Genomic DNA, 27898 nt, shown 5'->3' on the forward strand with positions numbered 1-27898 from the left:
AAATGATTCTTTTTCTCATCTAGCTAGTACCGCCATACACAGTACCCATTGCCTGCATGAGCCTCTTTGTTTCTCAGCTAATTTCCTCACTGATCCTATACCTTGAGTTTAGAGTAAATATTTAGAAAATCTGACTGTTTCACTCTTCTGGTAATATGTAGTTTTTCCTGGGTTCCCATTGCTCAGAGGGTAAAGGTTATCCTCCTGGATGTTGGAAACTTACTTTCTAGCAATACCAAACTACACACCTTAGAACAGATTTTACTTACATGGCAGAAAAAGAAATACTTTTGGCAGTTTGTGTCTTTGACTTTTTCTTTCCTCTCCAATCTTCCTCCAAACTGAACTAATTGTTACTATTCTAAGTACAAAAAGATCCTAAGCATACTTGTAATCACAAATAGAAGCACTTGGCATTTAAGTATAATTTAATGTGAATTTCATAATTTATTTACTTAATTAATTTTATTTAAGCCTATCTTTCACCTTTCCCAAACAATAGTTATATCAGTATTTTGTTTGGTGAAACAATACATTTCCCACATCTTTCATGGCGACTGTTACCAACAGTGCTCCCAAACTTTATTGAGCCATTCTATTAAGGCTCAACATAATAAAAAGTATAATCCCCTAGGGTGGTTCTGTACCTGGAAATGCATACATTATCAATTCAAGCTCACTCACCCTTTTTATCTCTTTCAATATCTTTCACTCCTCCAACTGAGACAAGTAACAACTAAATAAACTGAATTCTTCTAGGTGAACTTTCAATACATTTTCTCTGCTCCATCACCCCGTATCCTGCACTGCCCCAAAGGTATGAATCTATTTTATCTCACAGACCTCCCTGGAGATTACAAATGAAGTCTATACAGAGAAAAACAAAATTGTTGGACATTTCAACATAATCTCATGAATAGTATTTTTATTCTCAGTTTTAATTGAGGCAACTGAGGCCCACCAAGGGTCAACACCCCCTCTACAGTCACAGAGCAAGGATTTGGAGTCAGGCACATTCATTATGAGTGGGTCATTACTAACAGTTTGATATGATGGGTTGGCATTCTTGGAGCAGCATATGCTTTAAGGAGTGCAGAGAAGCTACAAAAAGTGCGAATGGGATTCTTGGCCATCATGTTTATAAAGATGTAGACCAGTGGCTAGCTCATTGTGTTTCTTCTATGGCTTAGGGACTGAAGGGTCAACATAGGCTGTTACTCCTTCACCTCTGACCAAATATTCCTGGAGCCTCTTCTCTGTACAAGACAAAGTTAAAACTTTATACTTAGTCTTTTAAGGTTAAATTCCTTTATACCTGGGAACCACTTAGTAGGACCTAGTTTAAATTTAGCATTATTTTATAACTAGAGATCCATAAAAAAGAACTATGGTAAACTGCCTTGCCCAAGGATTTCCATAGCTTTCTTCTTCCTCTCTTTAGCTTTTTATCTTCTCACTATAAAGGATGAGTTTCAAATGTCCTCTTATAAAAAAAGCCTATTATCATTGTGCATTCTTCTCTGTTTAACAAATGCCTCAAGATAACTTGTGGAGGCAATCATTTTCAATGTTAACACATTTTAAATATGAAGTCAGCAACTGTGCAAGAATCATAACACTAGTCTAACTACGGATGAAAAGATAAAAGTTTATGTATAATTTTCAAAATTACCTTATGGAGAATGTTGTGTATTAACCTAGAATTGTTTTTGAAGTTGTCATTTTTTTTTATTCTAGTAGCTTTGTATTATAGGTACACAACAATCCATAGAATGAATAAGCAAAAGCCAGTTAAACATTCATGTGCACAGAACCTTGAATTTTCCCAAGATATTTTTTTCTTTTTCTATGATGTTGACTTTAATCTGGATTTAAGGTTCATTATCTGTGTTAACAAATTTAACAGTAAATGTGAGTAAAATGAGTCAGTTGATTATATTTACCCCCTAAATCTTGCAATCATTTAAAAAGTCAGTTTCTACTCTCAAGTCTCATAAGCATGACTAATTAATAACCTGAATTATTAACTGAAACATGATTTTTGTGGGTTTTAACTTCTATCATGTACTGTCTGGTTAAGGTAAAATACTAAAAAAAAAAAAATCACTTCAGTCAGTAATAAAAGCAGCCCTGTTGAAAATATACTTGGCTAGCCAGCTCCTGAAATTTCAAAAACTGTATGTACTGTTATATTCTTGGGAGTAGACAGGCTGTGACTAGAATGTAAAACAGTGGTTCCTTTTTACTTCTATGTTGCTAAAAAGTGTCAAACTAATATTATAAATTTTCTAATATTTTTTCTTTTTAAACTTCAGTTTAAATTTGGATTCAATGAATCTGGTTGTCTCTTCATATGTTTAAATAAATGACAGTCTGCTTCCATTTTTAAATCAATTAAAGTAGATGAAAGCAACTATCTAGAGAATTGTTATTAAACTAAAAAAATCTTAGTTACTCACTCAGCTGACCAAATTTGTCAAGTGTCCAAATTTTTCCATTTAGTTATTTTAGGTGTTGTGGAGTGGAGGACAGTAAATACATTGAAGAACAAGGCCTCTTCCTGACCATGATGAGGTTCTGAAAGAGATCTGTGCTTCAGACAGAGGGGCACACACTGGAAAAGAAGGAGTGACTCAAGTCAATGTCATGTACATTGCTGTTGGTGGTCTGTTGCAGGTGGTGGATTTAGCAGATTCCATTTCAAAAGGAAAGGAAATTAAAACATTAATTTTGTGTATTCCAAGTGCTCTTTTAAAGTTATTTATTGCTTTTTTAATTAGAAAAAAAAGTTATAAAAAATATTAAAGGGGCATTCAAAACAAGGGTCACTTAGCAATTCTCCAAGTGAAGCTCTCATACTTCATGAAGTAGCACAGAGATACTCACTAGAAATTACTGGGTGTGAACTATACCTTAGGAAAAAAACTCCCCTCCCATTACATTCATTTATCAATTTCATTGAACAAAATTTTACATATTATTTTACAATATTTTTAGGATAGCAATGCCACCAATTACAGTATAAAAAATAGTTTTGCTTATTATGATTAGACCAAATAACAGAAGTTCGTAGTTAATAGTCGTGTGGGGACTTTTATAGTGTTTTGCATAATGAACAAATTTACAGAAGCTTCCATGACAAAATCCACCTAACTACTCCAAAAGGTTAAATGTGTATAAACAGCTGGTATTTTCCCATACTGATGAAAGGAGTTGAGAAATACCAAACAAATCGTTTTCCTTCTCAGGTACACTTGTAGGATGACTACTTTTCTTGTTTTATAAGTAAGATTTTTTAGTACAGTCTATAGAACTACTTATTGTGCATTATAAGAAGCAACTTCAAATTAAAATATTGTTAAAAATGAGAAGTATCATTAAGTTAACTTCATCATTCATGCAGAAAAGGGAGTAAGAAAACAAGGAGAAGCAAAAATTTTCTGAGACCATACAACCTAGACATGGGATCAAAGAGAGAAAGACAGAACTACACAGAAAACCAAGTAGTGAACAAGACTTCTTCATAGTTCTGGTTCATGGTTCTGGCCATCTTTTTACTGAGGTAAATTGAGGGGCTCTTTTGGTAAAAAGCAGACTGAGTATGCGTAGCTTCATGGGCAATGCATAGGGGTAAGGAACGAGGAGGGAGGATAATTGGAGGTAGTTACTTAGTTTGGCTCTTTCTCTTGTCTTTTAAATACAGGTTAGTGTTCACAGGGTAGGTACCTTAGAATATATCACAGAGTTTAAAACTTTCTAAACATGTGCTCTTGATTAGAAGTAGAAATGGGTTCAATCATAACACCTCAATCTTGTTAATAAAACCTCTGTGAACACAGTGACAAAAATGTGGCTTAACAATGTGGTCTTCTGCTGTTGAAACTTACATGTTTTTAACACATAGAACTAGAGAACAAAACTCAACAGACGGGCCAGGAATAAAGGCTAAATGAAATTCGCTATTCATTGCTTCCATTTCTAAAAGTTTCAAGCATATTATATGGGGAAAATCATATTTTCAGATAGATAAAGCATTAACTTGGGGTTATTAACCATTTCTATGGATGGACCTTTTTGTCAGTTTGGGGAAGCCTAGGGACCTATTTCAGAATAACACATTTAAATGAATAAAATGAAATGTAAGGAAACACAAACAATTGAAATATTTTAACATGCATGATATGTTAATATATGCATTTATCTACTACTGCATTAAATAAAAGGCAGATCTACTAGAGATTCTTACTAGTGAAAAAACGTAAATGAAAGTTTTAGATATTTTCAGGGTTATACAAAATTTCATACAAGAGGAAGTGAGGGGAAAGGGGAAAATAATACAAGGGGGAGAAATGAATGACAGTAGAGGGGGTAGAGAGAGAAGAGGGGAGGAGAGGGGAAGGGAGGGGAGGGGGGATAGTAGAGGATAGGAAAGGCAGCAGAATACAACAGACACTAGTATGGCAATATGTAAATCAATGGATGTGTAACTGATGTGATTCTGCAATTTGTATACCGGGTAAAAAATGGGAGTTCGGAACCCACTTGAATCAAAGTGTGAAATATGATATATCAAGAACTATGTAATGTTTTGAACAACCAACCATAAAAAAATTAAAAAAAAACCAAATTACAGTATTTGTGATTTCTGTTAGTCATGGTATTGCTAATTCTAAAGCTGTCATTGCCTATATTTGCAATTGATAGAAATTCTAAATTTTAGGTAGTCCTTAATAAAAATGAACGTTTTATTTTTGTTTTCTCATCACACAGCCACCTTCATCCTTCCATTGAGAGTCTTATACCTTGGTTGAAAATCTTGCATTGAGCACTTAAAGATTGGGATTGAGAACACTCTTAAATCCTTGTAAAAAAGCACTCATGCTCTGTTAAACTAAAGACTATTAACAATGGTAAAATCCAGGAATAATTCTAGTGGAAAGGAAAATGGCATTATTAAGTTTCTGCCAAGTAAATATAAAGAAATATTTATATTCCAAATAGTCGTTTTATGAATGTTTAAAAAATTGTGTCTGTGCAAGTGTTCCAGAGAAAATATGAAATGAATTTTATTTTGAACAAACCACCATGGATACCTCTGGATTCTCTGAGCTAAAAGCTGCATTTTCCATTCCTTGGTGTTTTGTAGTTAGATAATAGTGCTGAGTATTTATAGGTTTCCTTATATAACTATAGTTCTTACCATTTTTTCTTGTCAGAATAGTTTATTTTCTGTCCACGCTCCTGTTTTCCTTGAATTTTAGTATTGGATTTACTGACTTTTCTCTGGCTCTACTCTTTTTATAGAACCATATTCCTCAAGTTCAATTTATTTTTAAGTTGGCTACTTTATGTATCCATTCCCTTTAGAGCTCTAAAAAGAAAGTGTATTATTGACCAGATAAAGCTATTAAAGTAACTATTATGAAATTTATTTTTAGGACCTTGGTCACCTCAATGGCTCTTTAGGGTTTAAGATATGCTCCAAGTAGCATGTACCATAACTTGGGAGGTATGGTCTGGTTTTCATTGCTTACTCTGCACCTGCTCAACATGAGCACTTGCAATCCATCATATTTCTCCTCCACCCACTACAATTATGTAAGGACCATTAAGGGTTTGAGCCTCCAAATTAAGACATCTTTTTTTAGTCTCATTTCCTGTCCAGCTCCTATTCCAGAAGCACCTTTTACCTTGCTTTCTCAGTCTTTATGCTCTATTTCTCAGATTACTGCTATTCTATTTTTTGAAACTTTGCAGATAAACAATGATTTTATCTGCTGCAAACTCTATTCTTAGCAATCTTCCACTCTTTTCATTTTTTTTCTCTTGGCAATGCCATCCCATTTTGTCACTTTACCAGTCTCATCTGACTTTATCAAATCTGAATCTTCATCACCAAGGCATCCCTGAACTACCATCTGCATTTTAGAAATCAGCAGCATTACCTCATCTGAGTATCTCCAATGCACCTATAATTCCACCAGCCTAAATAGGAAAGCAGTCTGTCGTGCCCTGATTCTTCAGTTGATGAAGACAGCTCTGAAGATAAAACTCAAAATGTGGACTTGGCTCTTTGTCTTACATGCTGCTGGAAGCCATCACTTCCAAGTGTGACGATTCAGTTGAAAACTGTGGGCAAGGGTCATGCCAGTTGTTGCTGTCACTGCCAAACTTAGCCCCAGGTTACCAGTAAAATTTTATTGCAACCATTTGAAACCCTTGAGAGCTCAGGAAATCATGTCATCATTTGGAAAACTGTGCACATTCAGAGAAGATCAGGAACCATCTTTTTCCTATCTGAGAAAGGCATTTATCTCTGCTGTTCTTGAATATTATAGAAGCAGAACTCACTGTGATTTGTGCTGTAATTTTTTCATCATAAAATATCTATTTTAGGCTCACATTGATGGTTGGATCCCAAATTTCACCTTACTACCCAAGAATGCTATATTAGCATTTATAGGATAATTGTCTGTCCCATAAATTCCACTTGAACCAAGTTCTGAGTGTCCATTTCTAGAATGACTTATTTTCTTTTTTCTTTCTTTTATAAACTGTAAAAACTTTAAGTTTCCCCATTTTCTGCAAGGGTGGGGACTGTGAAGATGTTTCAAAATATTGGTATTTTCAGTGAGAAAAATACAATTATTTTTAAAGATCCACTGTAGTTCTAAATTTTATGAGCACTAAATCAAGTTATGCTATTCCCGAAATTCTTGTCTCTGAGTACTTTATCTTTTTTTCTTTGAATTGGGAAACATTAGGGTACATTTTTTGAAAAAGCCAAGAGAATAAATTTAAGGTTAACTTAGAGACATACATGTTTTAACATGTATTGGGAATGCTGATATAATTTGAAAATCAAGAATACATAACAATGTCTTATAAATTATTTTGCAATCAAATAAAAAAAAACTACCAGGTAATAAGAATCCTATTCAATTTGTTACAGGTATTTAATAAATCCTAGAAAGTCTATTTGAGCATATTTTCTGATATTTTCCTCTTTCTTTTATTACATTATCATTTTAAGGTACAGCAGGTGAACTTTCAAAATATGATATGTCTGCACAAAACTGTTGGGTAACATTTGAAAAGATATAGCCAGAGGCATCTGACTGAAGATGGAACTTATGTGTCAGACACAGAAAATCCAATTCAGTTTTGTCACCAAGTCATTTTTTTCTGTTTATTGTTGCAAAGACTTCACCCTGCAGTAATGTTGGAATCATTTATTTTCTTGAGAACTACTGATACACTTGCACAGCATTGTGTTTTCAAACTTCCTGTCATACCCTTTTAAAGAATGTAAGAAGTTGAAATAATTATATGTATTTGAGAATATATCCCTGTGGTTATTTATATTTGTAGACCTGCATATTCACTGGTAGACTTGAAATATTATGTATCTTGGATTTAATATTATATGCTTAGTGCTGAGTATAAAAAGTTCATCAACTCACAATTTTATTTTTTCTCTTATGTTCATAAAAGGTGGAAGCCTGAGGAAAATGGTCCTTTTTCTATTCTACTGGAGTGCTGGATTAATTTTTTTAATGTTTAATTTGTTCTTTTAGGTACACATGTTAGTAGAGTGTATGTTGACATACTGTAAATACATGGACTATCACTTATTCTAATTAGGATTCCATTCTTGAGGTTGTACACGATGTGGAGTTTCATTATGACATATTCATATATGAACATAGAAAAGTTATGTCAAATTCATTCTACTGTCTTTCCTATTCCCTTCCCTTCATTCCACTTTGTCTAGTCCACTCAACTTCTTTTCTTCCCTTCCCCACCCTTGTTATGTGTTAGTATTTGCATATCAGAGAATATTCAGTCTTTGTATTTTGGTGATTGGCTTATTTCTATATTATATGTTTCAAGGAAATAAAGCAATCTTAAAATAAATTAGGACATGCTTTCAAAGACATCATTACTAAAGAATTGCTTCTAAATTTCTAAAATATATCAAATATTAATTACCTGAAATAAAACAAGGATCAATGGTAAATGGTTATTTTTCTGTTTCTCTTTGATTTCTTGCTATATTTCTCAGTAACATTTACTGTCTGTGTTAAACTCTATTTAGTGTTTTACAAATCCTTTCTGGTTGTAAAATATGTAGTTTATAATGTGGATTTTGGAGTGCATAAATATTGTTTTATCTTGATCTCCAAATGAAATTTCTTGACTTCATAATATTTAGACCTAAAAATTAGGTGATCCTTCCACAAATGCTATCACATGATGATTAAAGATCATTCTTAAATCATCACTGAATTTTAGGATTCTCAAGGACAAGTAGGTTGTTTATCCCTGAGGATATTATCCTTCCCTTTGTAAAACTCTCATCTCCACCACCCTCCCCCTTCGTTAAGGTACAGACTATACATTCTTCTGCTCTCAGCTCAAATGTCTCTTCTTTAAACCCTCAACCAAAATAGGTATCCCATCATAAATTTCTCTTCTCCTCTGCCTTCATGGCACTCATCAGATTTTATAATTAGGTATTATGTCACTCTTGCTCTTTTATTCCATTAATCTGTGTAATGCATGAGAATAGAAACTGGATTTAATCTAATGATATTTTTGCCCCAGCTTTAGACATGGTAGCTAAAGTTTGATGTAAGTTGGTGAATGAATAAATTCATTCACATATGTCCTGAAAACCTTGTACATAGTTATGCTAAGAAAAGCTCAATACACATTTGTGGCTAGTTTATTTAATCACAGAGTTTGATATATTTACTTATGTGTGCTTCAATTTGCTTTTTCACTTCTTAATTAAAAAAAACTCTTGATTTAAAACTATTTTATATCAGATTTTATTTTTAATTTATTTTAAATGACAAAATTATAAAATTATACATATTCATATAGGATGCCATGTGCTGTTTCTATACATGTACACATCATGTAATATCTGAATAAAGCTAAATATATCTCTCTTCTCGCATTATCTTCCTGGAGAAAATTTTCAAGATCCTTTGTTTCTAGCTTTTTGAAGTATGCAGTACATAATTGTTATCTACAGCTATCCTCCTGTGCAAGAGGACACGAGAACTGTATTCTCTCTTCTAAATATAAGTTAGTACCAATTGATCAACTTCTTCTCTCCCTCCCTTCTCCTTCGTCTTGCAGCATCTGGTAACAAACATTTTACTCTGCACTTATCTGAGATTAATATTCTCATACTCCACAAATGTGAGATGGTGGGTCTCTATGCCTGGTTATTCCACTGGCAAATTTCTTTCATATTTTATTTTTGGGTGTATGTCCTACCTGGATAGAGAAGAGTAGGAAATTAGTGTTGTACTGTAAACTTCCATAAAAATTATTGTCGATTATGTATTCTCAGTTACAAAAGATAAGTGAGCTGTTTGACCATATAAAATATCTAAATTATGCAAAAAAGCAAATGTAGGGATACACTGGTTTTGTCTTTTCACACAACTCCAAAATCCTCATGTGTATTTACTTATGCATTAATTTACTTACAATATTTATTGACCTAGGTATTTTATATATACTATTAATTTTAACCTGTTCATCAATATGAATCAAATTAAATTGTTAAGTTCGCTTACAGATAAGGAACTAGAGGAACAGAAAAGGCAACTAATTCGTTCAGGATATAAAGATACAAATAGAAAAGTCATAGTTCTCTTTAAATGCCAAGACTGTGTTTTTCCCTCTAATGCTGCTGACACTCACCAAGACCACTCATCACGTGCAAGTGTTTTTAATATATGCAGTGTAATAAACAGTTTCCTTTTACCCTGCAAGAGACAGGATCATATCATACTTAGAACTGCAGGCTCTGCAGCTGCAATGACTGGGACTGAGGCCAAGCTCTGCAGTTTACTAGCCATGTAAACCTAAGCAAATTATTTAATCACTCAGTAGCTCAATTTTCTCTGTAAAATGGAACCAGTAATAAATAGCACCTATTCCAAAGACTGCTGAGAGGATTAAATGAATTAATATTTAAAGTACTTAGGACAATTCTTGGCACACAGTGAAGTCTAAAATTAAAATCAACATTATAATATGACAATTGGTGGCAAGACAGTCTAGCAATGTGTTTGCCATTACTTATAAATTCATCTTTATAAAGCAACAATTGCATTGAATATATACACTACATATCACATTATTTATTTATGTATTTTCATTGAATAAGCCTATACTTACATAAAGGTATAAGGTAGTACACACTGACATTAAAAAGAATATATATACATGTATATACATGTATATATATTCTTTATATATATCACACACATATACTACACATATATGTGCATTTGTAAATACTAGTTCATTTTTATTATGGTTAAAGAGTTATGAGTGCTCAAAAATGAAGATAAGAAAATATTAATTTACAGTTTTCAAGAAAAGCATGAATAATTTTGACATTTTGAAACCTCACTTTGTTTTCAGTTGAAGATTTTAGTTTTTATTTTTAATAAAGCCCTCTGAACTCATCCAAGTCTTAATTCATTTTGGCATAATAGTTTGGCAATGTTGCATTTTAAGAGCTCCCTTGGTAACTATCTTAATTTCCAGAAATAGTGTCAGTGATGAAAGTGTATTTGAGTGCCATTCCTGAAATTTAATCATGTCACATTTAAACAGCCAGGAGGGAATTGTATATGGCTATTGTGGGCCATATAGCCCGATAAATGAAAACAATTCTAGTTATTTTTAGATTAGTTAACTAATGGGCTTTCAATTTCCATTGTACTTACTATGGTTTAAACACCACATGCTGTTAAACATACATGGCAAGGGGCCGGGTTATGGCTCAGCAGCAGAGCGCACCTCGCACGTGCGAGGAGTTGGGTTCTTTTCTCAGCATCACATAAAAATAAATAAAAATTAAGATATTGTGCCCAACTACAACATATATACCTATATATAAAACATACATGGCAAGGCATATCTGTTCTTATGAGAATACATTTCTCATTCCAGTCCGTCATCATTTTCCTTTCAAGCTGTTTATGGAAATGACTGTCTGGACACTTGAGCTTTCATCATTTAAAAGAATCAAGGGAGTCTAAATGAGGACTTTAATTAGAAGAATAGTTGTAATGCTGTAATAAATATGGTAGGAACACCTAAATAACTTTCACATATCAATCAATCAATAGCAATTTCATTAAAAATGAAATATAAAACTGAAAGATAATTAAGATTTTCCAAAGGAGATGAGTAAATTATATAGGTCATATCTAAAAATCTGATGTGAACTTACTTAAAGTTTCATTTCCTTAATCCACCTATAAATGTAATTATTTACTAATTACTGGAACCTTTACCTGCAAATTTTATGGCAAAAATTAAAGGGGTAATTGTCAAATCAAAGAAAAGCAATGCAATTTGCATCAATATTCATTGAGTACAATGAATGCTAGAGTACCAATATGTATCAACGGTGTACCAAGTAAGTACCAAAGTGCTGAATTACATTTTATTATATTGCTAAAGGCAGTTTTCCAATGCTGCTTTAAAAAGGAAAGTCAAATAAAAATAACTTGATAGTAGTTGAAGACACTGAGAAAAATAATATCTCATTCCTATTCTTAAGGAACTAAAAATGCTAGGTTCATGCATTCATGAGCAGATTTTTTATTGAACACACACTATGTGCCAACCCTCTTCTGGCAATTATAAAATCTCATGGAGCACAAACTCAGTTGAGGGAATAGTCAATAAACAACATATAAATCTGAAAATAATTGTTAGTGATTAATGTTAAGGAGAAAAAAAAAAAAAAGCAGAAAGTGTGTTCCACTATGCTGAGGTCAAGAGGAAGGCTTCATTGAGTTTTGTGGGTTTTTTTCTTTTCTTTCTTTCTTTCTTTTTTTTTTTCAATTACCTGAAGGCAGGATGGGGATGTGTCACAATATCAAATAACGCAGGGGGGAAAAAAAAGGAATGGGAAAAGAAATATTCTAGGGCAATAATACACTAGGTATATGCTAGAAACAGCTAGGAGGTCAGTGTGGCTACAGTTGTGCATAAGAGTGACCAGAAATGGTGTTGGAGAGAGAGGAGTGAGCAAGGTTGGGTAGAGATGGGTCCTGTGAATCTCAGAAAAGAGGACTATAACTTTTACTCTGCCTGACATCGGCAAAGTGAGAGACTGGGCTGTGAGTTGGTGCTTTCTCAACTATTTTTTTTGTTGTTTTGTTTTTTAAAGGTTGCTTCTAACAGCTGGATTGAGAATAGATTGGAAGGAGCACATGTAGAAGCAAGGAAATACTCCTTTAAGTACATTTGCAAAGTGAGGGTTCTTTATATCTTTGAAAAAATATTTTTGTCACCTCCTTTGTTAATAATTTCCCTCCATGATTAAGAACACATTTCTTCCTGGCATCTGTGCTTGTGAGTGTGGGCATATAAGCATGTGTGAAGGTGTGAGGAGCTTGTGGATCCCTGTAGAGAGTGTGTGCCCCTGTCAGAGGTTCCTACTGAGCCTCCTGCTCAGCATGGGATCCTGACTTAAAGCTCCCACCCTCTCCTCTTCTCACTCCCAAATGAGAGGGAGTAGATACAAGGCAGGGGAATAGGCAATGAGAGAGCTGAAGTCAGTCTTCATTTTTCACATAGTGCTCTCTCTTTAAATTTAATTTAAAATGTAATTACACTTTCCAGGTTATAAAGGTAATATAGGAAAGCTTCGGAAAATTCAAAATACACCAACTGTAAGATGAAGGCACAATTCAACTCTAAGTATTAAATTGCTTCCTTTATGGAAAATTTTTTTTCGTATTTTTGCCATTTGTTTCCTGCTGTTATGTTTAATTGTATGAACTGAAAGATATAATAAATTGAGGATAATTGATATTCCTCTTCTGTCTTTATTGTAAATGTTCCACAGTTTATTTTTGGCTTTTACTATTTTATGGTTATTATTATTATTATTATTATTATTATCATTATTTTATTTGGTACTGGGTATTGAACCAAGGGGAACTTAACCACTGAGCCACATCGCCAGCCATTTTTAAAAATATTTTACTAGAGACAGGGTCTCACTGAGTTGCTAAGTGTCTTGCTAATTTGCTGAGGCTGGTTTTGATTTCGTGGTCCTCCTGCCTTAGCCTCCCTAGCTGCTAGGATTACAGGCATATGCCTCCACGTCCAGATAATTATACTATTTTAAAGTCAGTTCTAGTCCTTTGCAGTTTCTTCTATTATTTATTATTTTTGAGGGTGTTGAAATGATTTTACAATGAATGATATTAAAAATAAATCACAAATGCAAAATTCCACCAACATAAATTGAACTTCAGCCATTGATAGAAATATGAAAGAAGTAAAGCAAAGAAATGGAGTACACAAGCCCAAGATTAAACTAACGACCGTTGGGTTTGAACACAAGGGCAGCCATGTTTTAGTACAGGTATCCTCTGACACTACCCAGCAGTTAGTCTCCCTTCTTTGTGAGTTATCCCAAACAAATAGCTTCTCTGCCATTCTTACAGGTGTAAGCTGGTCAATGGTAACACTCTGGGAGTGATGCAAAACCCAGATGAAAATTTATCAATTTTGCTGCAGGATGAAAGTTGTCACATTAGGTATAATCTATCTAAAAATGTCAATGCCCAAGATCCTAACTTCAAGCAGCAAAGAGTTAGTGCCATCTGTAACATGAAGGTGCTTCTCTGTGGTGAATTTTCAATGTTCTCAATGTGTAGAACTAAATCTTCAGGTCAAGGAAGACAATTCACTATCATGTCCATGTTCAAAGGAAAGTCTTAAATATAGTGTATAAGTACAAAACCAAGCCAAAGAAAAATAGAATGTTTCACTAAACACAATATCAAAAACTGATTGGATGACACCAGGAACAAAGGAACAAACTGATGGCAAGTAAATGGACAGCTGATTTCAATATATGCTTTCCATAATCTACAAGTCATCTTTTTTCTCAAGGGCAGTTTCAGATGCAGTAACCTCAACGAAAGTCTCTGATGACAGTATAAACAGGTTTTAGCTCTTGGTTTGAAGATCCAGCTCACACCAAGTCTTCTTCGATTTCAACATGTTGGCAGCCAGTTGTGTGTTTAGTTGATCTTTGGGCAGCAAAGGCATCTTTCCCTCTTTCCTGATGTTAGTGTTTATTTCATAAGCTCCACCTCTCCCAGCTATCAAGTCTGAACTCTACCCCAATTCCTTAATGTCCTACGTCTTGGTCTAGAATGTCCATATCTTCAGAGGCTAGTTCTTCTGAATCTGATTCAGAGAGCTAGGAATGGATCAACTCAGAGTGACAGTCATCTCGAGGCAGTTCTCATGAGTCTATTAAAGAAAATGGGAAGGCCTCTCCCTCCAGTTGCTAACTGTCCAGTCTTCCTATGAATAAGAAGTGTGGCCTTAGCATGCTTGGATGGGCTAAGCCAGGTGCCATTTTAAGCTCTGCTTAGTTCCAGTGCTTCTCGGAAGATACTCTATTCTGGTCCCAGAACTATTTTTGCTACACAAATGTAATATAGTTCATTGACATTGGTTTGTTCATTCTTCACCATCTTAGTAAAGTGTTCATTTGTAGACATCATAGAGGTAGCTCTTTAGCACAATTATCAGCACTGACCAGGCAGCCATCTTCATTTTCCATGAAACAAAAAAACAAAGGATCAAAGTTCTGTGCCTGGGGTTGGCCAAGAGCTGAATCTGCATGTGAGTTAATGAAGGTGGTCAGGTAAGTGCTCTATGGGAAGGTTGCTAGACTAGCTGCTTGGCTGGCTACTGGTCTCTGGTTGGATGGTCTATCTATCCTCAAGCTGCCCTTTCATCCCTGTGGCTTTCCTCATCAACCCATGCTCATTATCCTTCTCCAATCATTTGGAGCCAAGAAAAATTTCCCCCTCAGTCCATCACTTTGTACCTGGTGTCTTCCAATCAGTTTTTTTTTTTATATATATATTGTTTAGTGAAACATTCTATTTTTCTTTGACTTGGTTTTGTATTTATACACTATATTTAAGACTTTCCTTTGAATATGGACATGATAGTGAATTGTCTTTGACATTAATAACTTGACTATTTTAGTGTGATTTTTCAGGTTAGGATGATGAGTATGTAGCTTTTAGATGATCATTTGTTTGAACATATAACTCAAATAAATTGTTCAATATAATTCCCTATTTTATTTTATAAAGACCATTTTGGAAGGGAAAGGAAGAAGGAGAAAGTGGGAAATGTGTGACTGTGTCCAAAGAGATAGAGAAAAAGAGGGAGAGAAGTAATGGTTTTGTTGTATGTTTATTTTGATCATCTGTATCCGAAGAAATTTCTCAGGTTAGAGGAAAATGCATTGAATTGGGAATACAAAGCCTGCATTTTTATTAGTTCTGCTTCTACAACCAACTAACTGACTAATTGTGAGAGCTTAGGCAAAACACATCATATATGTATCTAAGTTTCTACATCTGAATTCTTATCTGCATCTTTATTCTGACTTTGAATGATATTGTTGTGATGCTCAGATAATATAATACACATAAAATCTGTAACATATGAAGTTTCCTAAGTATCCAACAATTATAAAATGATATCATTAGTGTTCTTATTTACCTGTGTTTCTGCCTAATTTAGGTCCCACACCGTTGACAATAGCCCTGTTACTACTTTTAGCCTCCTTTTTTATTTTTTAGGAGATTAAAACTTTCTGCCTCTTTTTAAACATTTCACACAAATTATTGCCCTGCCATTTGATTTACTATCTCAAAATGTGACTGTGTTAGGCTTCCAAGAAGACAAATAAATTATATATAAAATCCTTGCTAATGTAAGGGGCAGGTCAACTAAATCCTTCTTTATCTCTACCTTTATTTGTGATAGAGGCTCTTTGGTTCCAATGTCTATCAAATCCAAAGTAACCACTCTGTTGGTATTAAACTAGGTTATACACACTCTCAAAATCAAAATGGGATTATTTGGAAAAACAGACTTGAGTATCTTCAGGACTGTTGCCATTCTTTTCTGACCACAATGCTACTTCTATGCATACTGTGAACTGGAAAATATCCTGGAAAATATGTGTGTGCTAATAATATTATGTCAATAAATATGGAATGTGCCATTTTGACCAATTATGAACTCTGAAATGAATGGTATTGATTTTGGCGGGATTCCATAATAAATGAAGGATACATAAATAAAATTATTCATGTATATGTATGTATATATCCACATATGCATATAAATGGATATACATATATTATATATATATATATATATATATATATATATATATATATATACACACACATGAAAATACTTACTATATTGACAATTTCTTCCCATAAATTCTCCTGGGCACTCACAGGAATAGTTAGCAACAAGGTCCGTACATATACCACCATTTTTGCAAGGTTCAGCTTCACATTCATTTATATCTATGGAAACAAGAATAAAGGAAGAGGGTTATTCTTAAAAAAAATGATTAGATATTAGAAGGTTTTAGGCATTTCAAATGAAAAAGTCTGAGTGATGCTATTCCTTTGGTGTTTGTACTTACACACGTCAGTGATACAAATTCTGCTTAAACCAACAGTTCATTAAAATCAAATTTAATCAATTTCAAATAGAATTGAAAAATCCAGATGAAGGATCAACAGAACTAAACCATTCTCAAATTCTAAAAATACATATGAATAGTTTGGGGAAATATTCAGTATATCCTTAGAATTAAATCAAACAAATTAACCCTGATGGAGAGATGAATTGGTTTTACTTACAAGATCTAGAAACCACCCCGCAGCAACTGCCAATTAACACTGTCTCATTTCATCTTAATTCATTAAAATTCTAACTGACAGAGATGTTTTAGTTTTTAAATAGTTTGCCTTTGATGAATACGATGAGAAGCAAATTAGAGTTAATCGCTAAAGCTCATTACATGCAAAGTATAATAAATGTAAATGATGATCACTTCCTAATCTCATTCAAGAGTTTCTAAAGTTAGGATGACTAAGGGGACTTACCTTTCATATACCATTATCACACATGATACAAAACCATATGTAATAACATTCATCAAATTATACTAATTTCCATGCTAATTTTAGACAACAGAGAAAATGAATATGAATTGAATGCAAAAGGGAAAAATGACTAATTGAGACAAATATCAATCACTGATATTTCCAAATAATTCCCTGTAGTACAACACTGGGTTCTGTAGAGCTAGTAAGGTAGGTGGAGAGCAGGCTGCTCTCTCATCTCTTTTTCCTCCTATCATCTACTCCAGTCAACTCCCTGTTGGTCCTGAATCTGATAACTTGTTGCTGTTTTATGCTTAACCAGTTTACAGACCTAAACAGTATTAGTTAGTAGTCCTCTAGGTACGTGCCTTTCACCCTTCACCTAGTCAGATGGCAAACTTTCCACATGCTGCTCCTGTACTCCCTGTTCTTTGTACTCCTGAAATATCACACTCTACTTGAAGACCACTGGTGCCCATAAGTGTTTCCTGCTACACTTCTAGCAAAATAATAGAAATAGTGACATGTGCAACCTAAAAATATAGTTTAGATTTAATGTGCCTTCTGATCCACTATATTAAAAGGTATATCTGAAGTCCTAGGTTATCACAGTTGCTTAAAGCAATTTGATCACTAAATTATCCCCTCAAGACCAAACAAGGAAACAAGTACCAATTTCTGTCTTCTAAACACTATCCCCTCCTGAAAATTGAGTTTGTCACAATCCCATTCATGGTGCACTATTGAAAGTGAGGTCTTATTTTCCTTAAGTGAGTCATGACTTTCTCTGAAGGCAGTTCTTTTCTGTTGTTGTTGTTGTTTTTAGGTGTCCCAAACTGAAAGCAGAGATAATTCATGACTATGTTGAAAATAATCTCAATAATTTCAGTATTTAAAAATGCAAAATAGAATAAACGTAGGATCTGACAATGTCTAAAAAGAACTGTGTGCTGAAAATTATGACAAGCTCTCAAATAATTTATACTGAAACTCTCCTGAAAGAGAGAGAGGAGAGGGGAGGGAGGGAAGGAAAAGGGAGTAAATAGAAGGGGAAAGAATGAACCTAAGTCATTTCTTCACTTTCCTAGCTGATGAAATGTTCAATTCTTCTTGTTATTATCAAAACTTCAGTTACTCTAAGTGGCATGAAAATCTCTGTGTTATTTATTTTGTTGCAATTCAATTTAAGACAATGGCAAAGTTTGCTTACTTTGGAACATGCCCAATATGCCTTTTCCTAGACCACATTTACTGTAATTTGTTTTAGATAAAAACATGTTATGGCTAATAAATTAAATCTTCATTTCTCAGAAAAAGCATTGCCTTATTTTATGAAGCTATTCATAAAAAGGTTATTCGTTTACATATGCATATAGAAGAAACTGAGTACTGATGCCTGAAGAATACATAGGGAATATATTTTGATTTTCACCTTGAAGGAAAGGTTTAATCAGGATTAATAAGGACAAGATGGACACTGTGGTGTACTTCCAAGCAGGGAACCGGATTTGATGACAACTTTGATGATCTGATGGTCGGTTTAGATACATGAATAGTTCCACTTTGGAGCAGAGAATGTGAGGGGGAGTAATGGGATCCCAAGTCTGAAGATGCAGGAAAGGGATCAAATTACAATGAACCCTTAGCTCCAGTGGAAGGAATTGCAGTTTGTCTTTTGGCACTGAAGAGGTGGAGCAGGATAGGAGGATATCCCCTTTATCCTTCTGCTTTAGAAGGACCCAGTGAGGCCATAGTGAGATAGACTTGAGAAATGAATAGAAGGCAGGAGAGAAACCTACCCTAGATTTGGTGTTAATAGTACAAAATATGACTTAGTACTCAGGTAAAAAGCCCTAAGAAATTTATCATTTTAAGAACGAAATACATCATGACCAAATCAAACCCAACTCTTGCCCCTTGGAAATCTTAGTAGAACAAAGTTCCCTAGTCAATAATGTGAGAACAACCAAGAATTGTATGTACTGTTATTAATATGCAGACACAGTTGTTCTTCCCTAAATCATCCATGTCTTTACACAATAAATAGTGTTTAAAATATGTGAATGTGCATCTAGGACAAATCAACCTTTGAACCTTTTAGCTATAGGTCCATAAGACAAATCTAGAGTCATCAACAAGCAAGTTATAATTAAGAAATTCTGGTTCCAAAAAAATCAAGAGTTAACACCTTTAGCCAGTGTTAACATGAGGTGGAGTGAATTGGAATTACATTTGCTGAAGTGGAAAGGCTTTATAGACATACTTAATTTATGTTAAAAAAATAACCTCTTCATTGTTTAAATATTCACTTTGCAATGTTTATTTTTAAAACTCCAGCTACTTAAATCTAAATTTATAAAATGTAAATGTTATTTTAAATGAATTATATATATTCTTTAGTACAGTATCATATTTAGCAAAACATTTTTACATGTGTACATATCCAGTAACATGCGGGCTCAGAGAACATATGCAAATTACAGAGAGGCGTTTTTGTATTAGTATAATGTAATTCTTTCAGCAGTAAAGGCTATTCACACTGTGATTAACACTGCAAGCAATCTAAATGGAAAATGACCTCAATTTGTATAAATCATGCTTAATTAAAGACTTATAAATGTTCACAGACTATAATGTAATGAAATGAAAATTAAACATCTTCATAATAAATTGTACATATTTGTTTTTGTCACAGATCAAGTCATTATAATTTCCAGAAAGAAAGGCCATATCTATTCTAAATATAGTGGGATACAGCAGAGTATTTTTTATATCTTAGAACAATTTCACACAGCAGTCCTTATATAAAATAAGAATTTCTATATTTAATCAATCTTATAGCTCATTTATAATAATAGTAGTGATAGTTTTAAGGTTTGAAGGTCAATAGGTATACTTATTTCTTTGGAAGTTTACTTAATATACATCTGCATTCAGAAAATTATTTAGTTATGCATGGTCTTTGTTCTGGATTTTTGTCAAACCCAATATTGTGCAAATTATAGCCCAAAGTCATGACTTGCAACAGCAGACTGTCAAAAAAATTTTTGAAGTCAAAATTACATTGCTTGTTTCTTATTTGGGTCTTTGAAAAGCAAGGCATAATTTTTGCTATGGAAGACATCTTGCTTCTTTTCAGAGAATTATATTTAAATATGCATTAATCCCATTCTTCCTTAGACTGCATGATATCTAGACTAATTCTCTGGAGCCTCCTCTAGAAATTAAAAAAATAATAATAATTAACCAATTAATCAGCTAATTAATTCATGACTTTTTCTCTAGTCACCTTTGTACTAAGATCACGCCAGTTTTTATTCTTGGGTTATCATTGCCTTGAATTCCCTCAGAACTCCTCAGGTGGATGCTGAAATCCTAGTAGTTGAGGTACATATCCTCTTTCAGCTTGGCTTACAATATTTTAAATATAGAACACCTTTTACACTAGGATAGCTAAACCTCTGGGAACAGAAGTCCATTTAACCTTTCTGTCAGTCAATCTATCCTCTTATCACACCCAAGTATGTACCAAGCCCCAAGAGCATCAAGAAGGAATACTTTGAGTGTTATGGTTTAAACAAAGGTGTTCTCCCAAAAGCTTATGTTTAGCCAATTTTGCAAGAATTTTCAGAGGGAAATTATTGGTTATAAGAGTCATAAGCTAATTAGTGGATTAATCCATTGATATGGATTAACTGTGTGGTATCCTTGGGCAGGCAGGGTGTAGCTGGAGGATGTCGGTCACTTGAGGCATGCCTTTGGGGTTAATATTTTGTCCCTGGTGACTGGAGCTATCTCTCTGCTTCCTTGTTCCCATATTCTGAGCTGCTTCCCTCTATCATGATGTTCTGCCTCGCCTTGGGCCCAGAGCTATGGAGTCAACCTTTTGTAGACTGAGAAATCTGAAACCATGAGGCAAAATAAACTTTTCCTCCTTTATCTTGGTCAGATTTTTGGTCACATAAATGAAAAAGCTGAGTAAAGCACTGAGACTCTGGTTGAGCACCTTGTTTTGATACTAAAAGGACACCACTGTAGTATGTTATTGCTTTTTTTTTTTTTCCATTTTGCAAAGATATGATTTCTTGGTTTCCTTATTCTTTTGTTGGGTTATCTTTCCTTGCAATATTGTTATTGACTGCTAATTAGCTGGTGAAAGCTTATTTTCAAGGGTCTACTATTTTTGATCCTTAACAAACACATCTTCCCTGAACTCCCCATTAGCTATTAAATATTACCCAGACCTCCTGTGAGTGATTACCTTTAAAGTTTGACCTTTAATTTTTTTTTACTTATCTAAAACCTATGGTTTTTCATTTTCTCTTTTAAGTCTGAATGACTTTTATGATGAATTTCTAGAATACTGTTCTTCCACTCTAATATAGAATTTAACTATGCCATAATCAGAATTACCTAGAGAATTTCCCAGTCATTTCAGGGACAAGTTCAGTATATTTTTCATCTCATAAACTTGAATTCCCTTTTGATCTGGCTATGTCCTATGTTACCTGTCATTTATTTTTCAGTATCAGATTAAGATCAACATTCTCCAATCACATCGGTTCACGTGTAATATTTTTATGACTTGTTGGTAACTTTTACTAAGAACAGTAAGGTAACAAAAGTTCCAAATCCAAGAGATATTCACCTATCACCTCTTTCAAACAAAAGAGCTGTATTCTCTTCCTATCTCTCTCCTGGCATCGTAGCACTTATTTTAATATCTCAATTTTGATACAAATGCCTTTTCTCTTAGTATCAAAGTGGTATCCATTCCAATTCTTTGGAATACTTCCACATAAAATTATTTTATTAAGGCTTAAGGCTTATTTGCTCATAATCAGATATTTGGCTGGTGAGATAAGACAGCTGTTCCAAGGTACTTGTAAAGCCAAAACCAGCTGAGAAGCAGGTTAAGGAAGGGATAACTGAGAGGGTTGTGATGTCTCCATAACTGAAATATTTGATGACTTGAGGGCATTCATAAATAAAAGCATACAATAAAAGCAAAAAAAAAAAAAATCAAAAAAACCAAAAAACCCAAATGCATCCTTCACTGAAAATTTTCATTAGAGGGCAAACTATCTTCAAGGATGTTACTTCAGTGGGCATGCAGCATAATGACTTGTCCACAGTAAATATTTGTGGATTGGTAAGAATGAACTGGGAATATTGGATATGTGTAGACCTAAGTACTATAACAAGGAGTTCAGTAATTGAGACAGGGGAAGGCAAGTAGGGATCTAGCCTCTTTCTAAAGGCATTCTATTAAGGAAATAATGGAAATTGAGCAATTTTTTTTTTCAATTGATGTGAACTGGGTGACTTCTCTTTTTGAAATCAGAAAAGTCACACAAAAGTATGTCAGACAAATATTTCAAATGTCTTTCTTTTGTAATAATATGGCATCTCATGCATGATATAGCATGTGTTATGCATTTCAATATTTGTCTCAAGATGTAGCATACCTACATAATCAGAAATTCTGATTCTTGTGTGAAATGGAGGTAAAAATGTTGTTTTAAAAGGAGTTTAGGTGATGCTGAAGCATAAGCCAGGTTGGCAAATGTTGAAAAGAACTTTTTCTTCTTAGGAAGTCCGTTCTTCCACTCATCTATCAATTCATCCATCCATCTAACCACCAGTCAGTCCTTCCATCCATCCATCCATCCATCCATCCATCCATCCATCCATCCATCCATCCATCCATGCAACCATCCTTGGTTCTGTGCTAGGTACTAAGAATGCAGCTAATGATTTATATGTCATGGTCCCTTATTTTTTTACTCCTTTACAGCTGACTAAATATAGAAAGAAATAAATAATTAGCTGCAGTGCAAAATGATAAGTGCTACACAGTAAAATGCAATTTCTCAAAACAACTCCAAATATTGGAAACTAAATTGGTTTTGCAGACTAGGAAATGTTTAGTTTTGCAGTTTAGTAGACTTAGGAAAATGCTTTTGAGGTGTATTCTCTTATATATACTATACTCTGTGAATTATTTTTCTCCACGAATATGTGCTTCATTATTATTCATATTAGCAATCTGTAGGTCTAAGTGTGACTTCTCAGTATCTCATTGTTCTTTGATCAAAGTATGAAAAGCATATATTCTCTGGTTCCATACTTTTATTATGGTATGTTATCACTTATTCATTTTTGCATATTCTAGTGCCTTATCCAAAATAAATCACTCCATTCTATCTGCTGAACCAAATTATTTCACTTGCTCCTCTTTCTAGTTTTAGCAGTCAGCTTTGATTAACCATTCTGACTTTTTTATAGAGAATTATCACAAACCCATAACAGGCTAGGTGAAATGGGATTCATATTGCAAGCAAAGCTCTGATTCATATAATCTGCCTTCATCCTCTCATTCACTCATTCAGTTATTAAAATTCTATGAGCACCATCTATGAATCAGGCACTAAAATACATAATTGGGTGCATCAGTGAATAGGGATGGTTCCTGTTCTAAGAGACAACATTTCTACCCTTTTATTTAGGAAGTAGATAATTATAATGGTATATAGTGAAATATGTGCCTTAGAGTATTAAGCACAAAACGTTCTGTGATTATAGCAGGGAACTTTGTCTACAGGAGATGTGGAAGATTGTTTGAAGGAGGTAATAACTGTGGATGGTGTTTAAAGAATGAGCTGGAGCTATTTTTTTAGATTGTTAAATTAATAAACAACATAAAAGCACACAATGTTTTCTGGAAGAACTGAACACCTTAAGTGTCTAGGGCATGCGATTTGACTGTGGGGAGGGGACATACATTACAGGGGATCATGGTTACTAAGAAGATAGGAACCAGATTTTTATGGCTTTATAAATCAAGTTAAGAAATTTAAACTTTATTCTCTGTGTACTGGGGAGTTAATAAAGAACTTAAAAATGTGGAAAGGGGCATGACTTTATACAAATGTTTGTTTTAGAGAGCTCATTAATGTACTGTAGAATTACATTTTTGGCAACATTTTGGAAATGTATGCTGAGTCTATATGACTTGGATTATGTATGATCTAGTGTGTTTGGATTTTTAAGGTGGTTTGGAAATTACACATAGACTTCCTAATATTTAAGTTTGCTACATAAAGCAAATAAAAACAGAGGATACCAATGAAATATTTGTGATATGCTTACAAAAATTAGTATGCACCTGAAATTCACATTTACCTGGGCATCTTGTATTTTATTCAGGAACTTTATTTAAATTGTCAACTAGAATGTGATTTTCTCATGTTTTATTTCTTTTCCTTTCTATAAGCATTTTAATTTTCAGCATATGGTGATGTTTTCCATTTTGTATTTTCAGCAGACTCCAAGGAAAACCACCTACAGTAGAAAATCCTTTATAACAAAGAATTTTCCCTAGGCGCTTGCTCAAACTAAAATTTTTTGTTTGCATTCTGGAAAGAATTTCATAATCTTTTGAGTTTACCTCTATAGAATCTCTAATAATAACAATATGGCCAAACAGTGCAATTCACAATAACCAACTTATGGAAATGGCACAGGTACCTATGAAAAGATAATGGATAAAGAAAATGTGGCATGTATACACATTGGAGTTTCACTCAGACATAAAGAAGAATGAAATTATGTCATTTGCTGGTAAGTGGATGAAACTGGAGATCATCAAGCTCAGTGAAATAAACCAGATTCAGAAAGTCAAGGATCAATTATTTTCTCTCATATGCAGAAACTAAACCAAAACAAGAGGGAAAAAGAAGGGACTATCCTCATGAAAATAGAAATCTGTTGAGTAAAGGAAGGGGATTGAGAGGGAGTGAGGAGGAATGGGAAGAGAGAGGAATTCTGGAATGAAACAGACTAAATTATGCTATGTACATATATGAATAGACTGCAGGGAATTTCTTCCTTATGTTTATCTATACAACACTAATTTTTAAAACTATAAGTAAATAGAAGGAAGATCAATAGAGAAGAGAACAGGAAGTTAGTAGGAAAAGGGAAAGAGGAAGTATTGGTGACTGAAGTGAAGCAAATTATAGTCTATGATTGCATTATTATATAAAAAAGAACCCCAAAACTATAATGCACTAATAAAGACATAAAAAAATACAAATATGTTTCTCAGAGTCATATTGGTGATAAAACTGAGATCAAAACTCAGATCATTTGTCTCTAAGGTCTGTGCTATTCATCAGTGTGCTTCATGACCACCAGGTCAGACTAGCATTCCTTCTCCACCAGTACTTCACATTTGCCTTCACGGTACTGCGTACTAAGGAGAACACATAAGGGACACTCCACCATCTTTTTTTCAAGTTATTATCATAACCTAATAATAGTAGTATTTTTCTTCTAGATCAAAGACTCCACTCCTCAAGTTTTAATTTGGAATACCCCCACCAAACACTTTATCATTCTTAATAATTTTCCTAAAATCTTGAGAGGACATTTGTTCTAACATTACTTTCCAAATCCACAACTGCTTTTCTATGTAGAAATGTATTTCTTTGGCTTTTACATTCTTTATTACATGCCTCTTAGCTTTATATTCAGATAAAAAGAATACATTTGTTTTGAAGTTTCCTTCTTTATTGAGGGCAGGGATACATTTTATATCTGTGTAATTAAAATAACTGTTTTTCCTGAGAGATAATCCACATTACATAAAAAAAAAATCTTTATTTGAAAGATAACATTCATACAGAAAAGTATACAAAATAATAAATTAAATGAGTAATTATAAAGAGACAACCTGTGCAAAAACTACCATGGTCAAGCACCAGAATCCTGCCAGAACCTCAGAAGTCCTCACACTCCCCTTCCATTCACAACTTCTCCTTCACCCTCACAAAGGTAACTGGTTTCCTTCTTTTTATGGGGTTCACAGTTTTGCTCTTTGTATAGTTTACAGTTTTGCCACTTAAATATATATTCCTAAACAGCATCTTTAACTTTTACCTGTATTTGCATGTCATAGTTAAAAGGCAGCTAGCTATTCAGTATGTGCTTTTCTCTCTGTGGCTTCCTTCCCATCCCTGTTGCAGGAGGCCATGGGTTCATTTCAATTGTTGTATAGTTTGGCACTATGAAAATAGACCACAGGAATTTTTCTTTTCTAATATTAATGGTCTTTGTATTTTTGGAAGTAAAATTATCAGAGAATATGCTTATAGATGTCTCCTGATGCTCAAATGTAGTGAATTTTTCCTGGTTATACTGAGGAATGAAATGACTGAGTCATAAAGATGCATATATTCCACTTTAGGAGAGAATGTCAAACTGGTTTTTAAAGGGGTTTCAACAATTTGCACTCCTATCAGCAATTTATTTCATAATGTTTTTGAAGATATGAGCTGTATGAAACCTGCAGGTAACCACTTATTTCATTTTACATGCATATTGTTAAGAAGAGAGGCGTAACACCAATATACCTTCTAAATATACATTTTTACCAAGAGGGACTTTTAAGGGGATGCTTTCAAACCCTAAATTTGCCAAATTAAATTACAACTTTATTTTTAAGGACCTTGATATTTGTAAACATAGATAGAAACTTGTACTAAAAATGTTGAACCAAAGAAAATTTGCATTTAAAGAATAGGCAGTCACTTATACACGTAGTCACATATTAATATACACAGAAAACTAATTTTCCTTAACCCTAAAAAGAATGCTACCAATCAACTCTCACATACAGATACATGAAGATTCAGAGAATATAGAAAAATAATATGTCAGGTTTCCATATTTGATATCTTTAAAATTTTGTGTTATAGCCATAATTAACTACAACAATGTTCCCAAGTGAAGAATTATATCATACTTTCAGGGCTACTGTGAAGAGTAAATAAGGTAATTGATGGTAAAAAAAAATCTTTTCAACTTTGAATACTATAAAAAGAACTAACTATCCATATTATTATGAGTTAAACCATATTCATATCATTCCATAGAATGTTTCTTGATTATGTCACTGGAGGAAAATACAGATAAATTTCTGGTGAGGCTTTAACATACACAGAAAATTCTACTTTGGGAGTATTGTCAGAGTCAATATGGGGAAAATTTTTATAAACACTGTATGTAAAAGTGGCTCTGCCTTAGAGTAGAATGACCAACAAAATTGTAAAGCCCATGGAAATTCAACCCACTGAATGGGATAATTCAAGAAACACTCTTAATGTGTCTCTTTTCAAAATGGTGACCTTTACTTAAAAAATAGCTCATCAATTCTCCATAAATTCTGGCAGATAGACCTCTGAGAGCTATACCTAGTAGATATAAATTATGGCTGGTAAATATAGAAAAGACTGCTTTTGAAACTCTTAGGCATTTCAGTCCCCATAAAAGTGAAAAAGCTGGCTGGTTAGATTTCTCTCATTTCAAAATCTCATCTACATAATATTAGGATATTTTGTGGGTTCCTGATTCCTGGCAGAGATAGAGGCAATGAAACATCTGCCACGGAAGAATCAGCTTCAAGCAACCAACTCATTACTCAGTGCCAAAAAGCACTGCTTACAAGCCATTGCTTCTTGTATTTTATTTTGTCTCCCATATTCATTGTTAAGCATGCCAAATTGGCTTATTTTCTTCATTAAAAGTGATAATGTTGAAATTTGAGAGAAGTCTGTTTTTGGCCAAGACACTAGTACCAGGGACCAAATTTTTCAGGTAGGTTGCTCCTGCCTGAAAAACAATGTGTGGGAGACAACAATGTTCAAGATTGTGGACATTAAGATGTAAAAGACCACCATAAACCAGGTGACTTCTATCACTTACTGTCCTGAGAGGATTTCAGACTATGGGATTAGGAGGAAGAATCCAGGTGGAGCCTGGTTAACTACCTGGGCTAAAGAGAATTGTGAATGTAAGTTAGTACATCTACTGTGAAAATAGTATGG

General features: G+C 33.8%; 1 protein-coding gene across 2 annotated transcripts in view; it reads right to left on the minus strand.

The window, feature by feature from the left end:
- Positions 1-27898, minus strand: part of Edil3 (EGF like repeats and discoidin domains 3) — a 398880-nt gene that overhangs the window by 153290 nt on the left and 217692 nt on the right. For both annotated transcript variants that reach the window (XM_046428201.2, XM_046428193.2), the window contains one exon: positions 16308-16421. In XM_046428201.2, the coding sequence (XP_046284157.1) occupies positions 16308-16421 (114 nt within the window). The remainder of the gene's footprint in view (positions 1-16307; positions 16422-27898) is intronic.

This window comes from Marmota monax, unplaced genomic scaffold (assembly GCF_021218885.2).
Source record: "Marmota monax isolate L192 unplaced genomic scaffold, Marmota_monax_Labrador192_F-V1.1 WCK01_AAM20220418_F8-fsc00018, whole genome shotgun sequence".
Lineage (NCBI taxonomy): Eukaryota > Metazoa > Chordata > Mammalia > Rodentia > Sciuridae > Marmota > Marmota monax.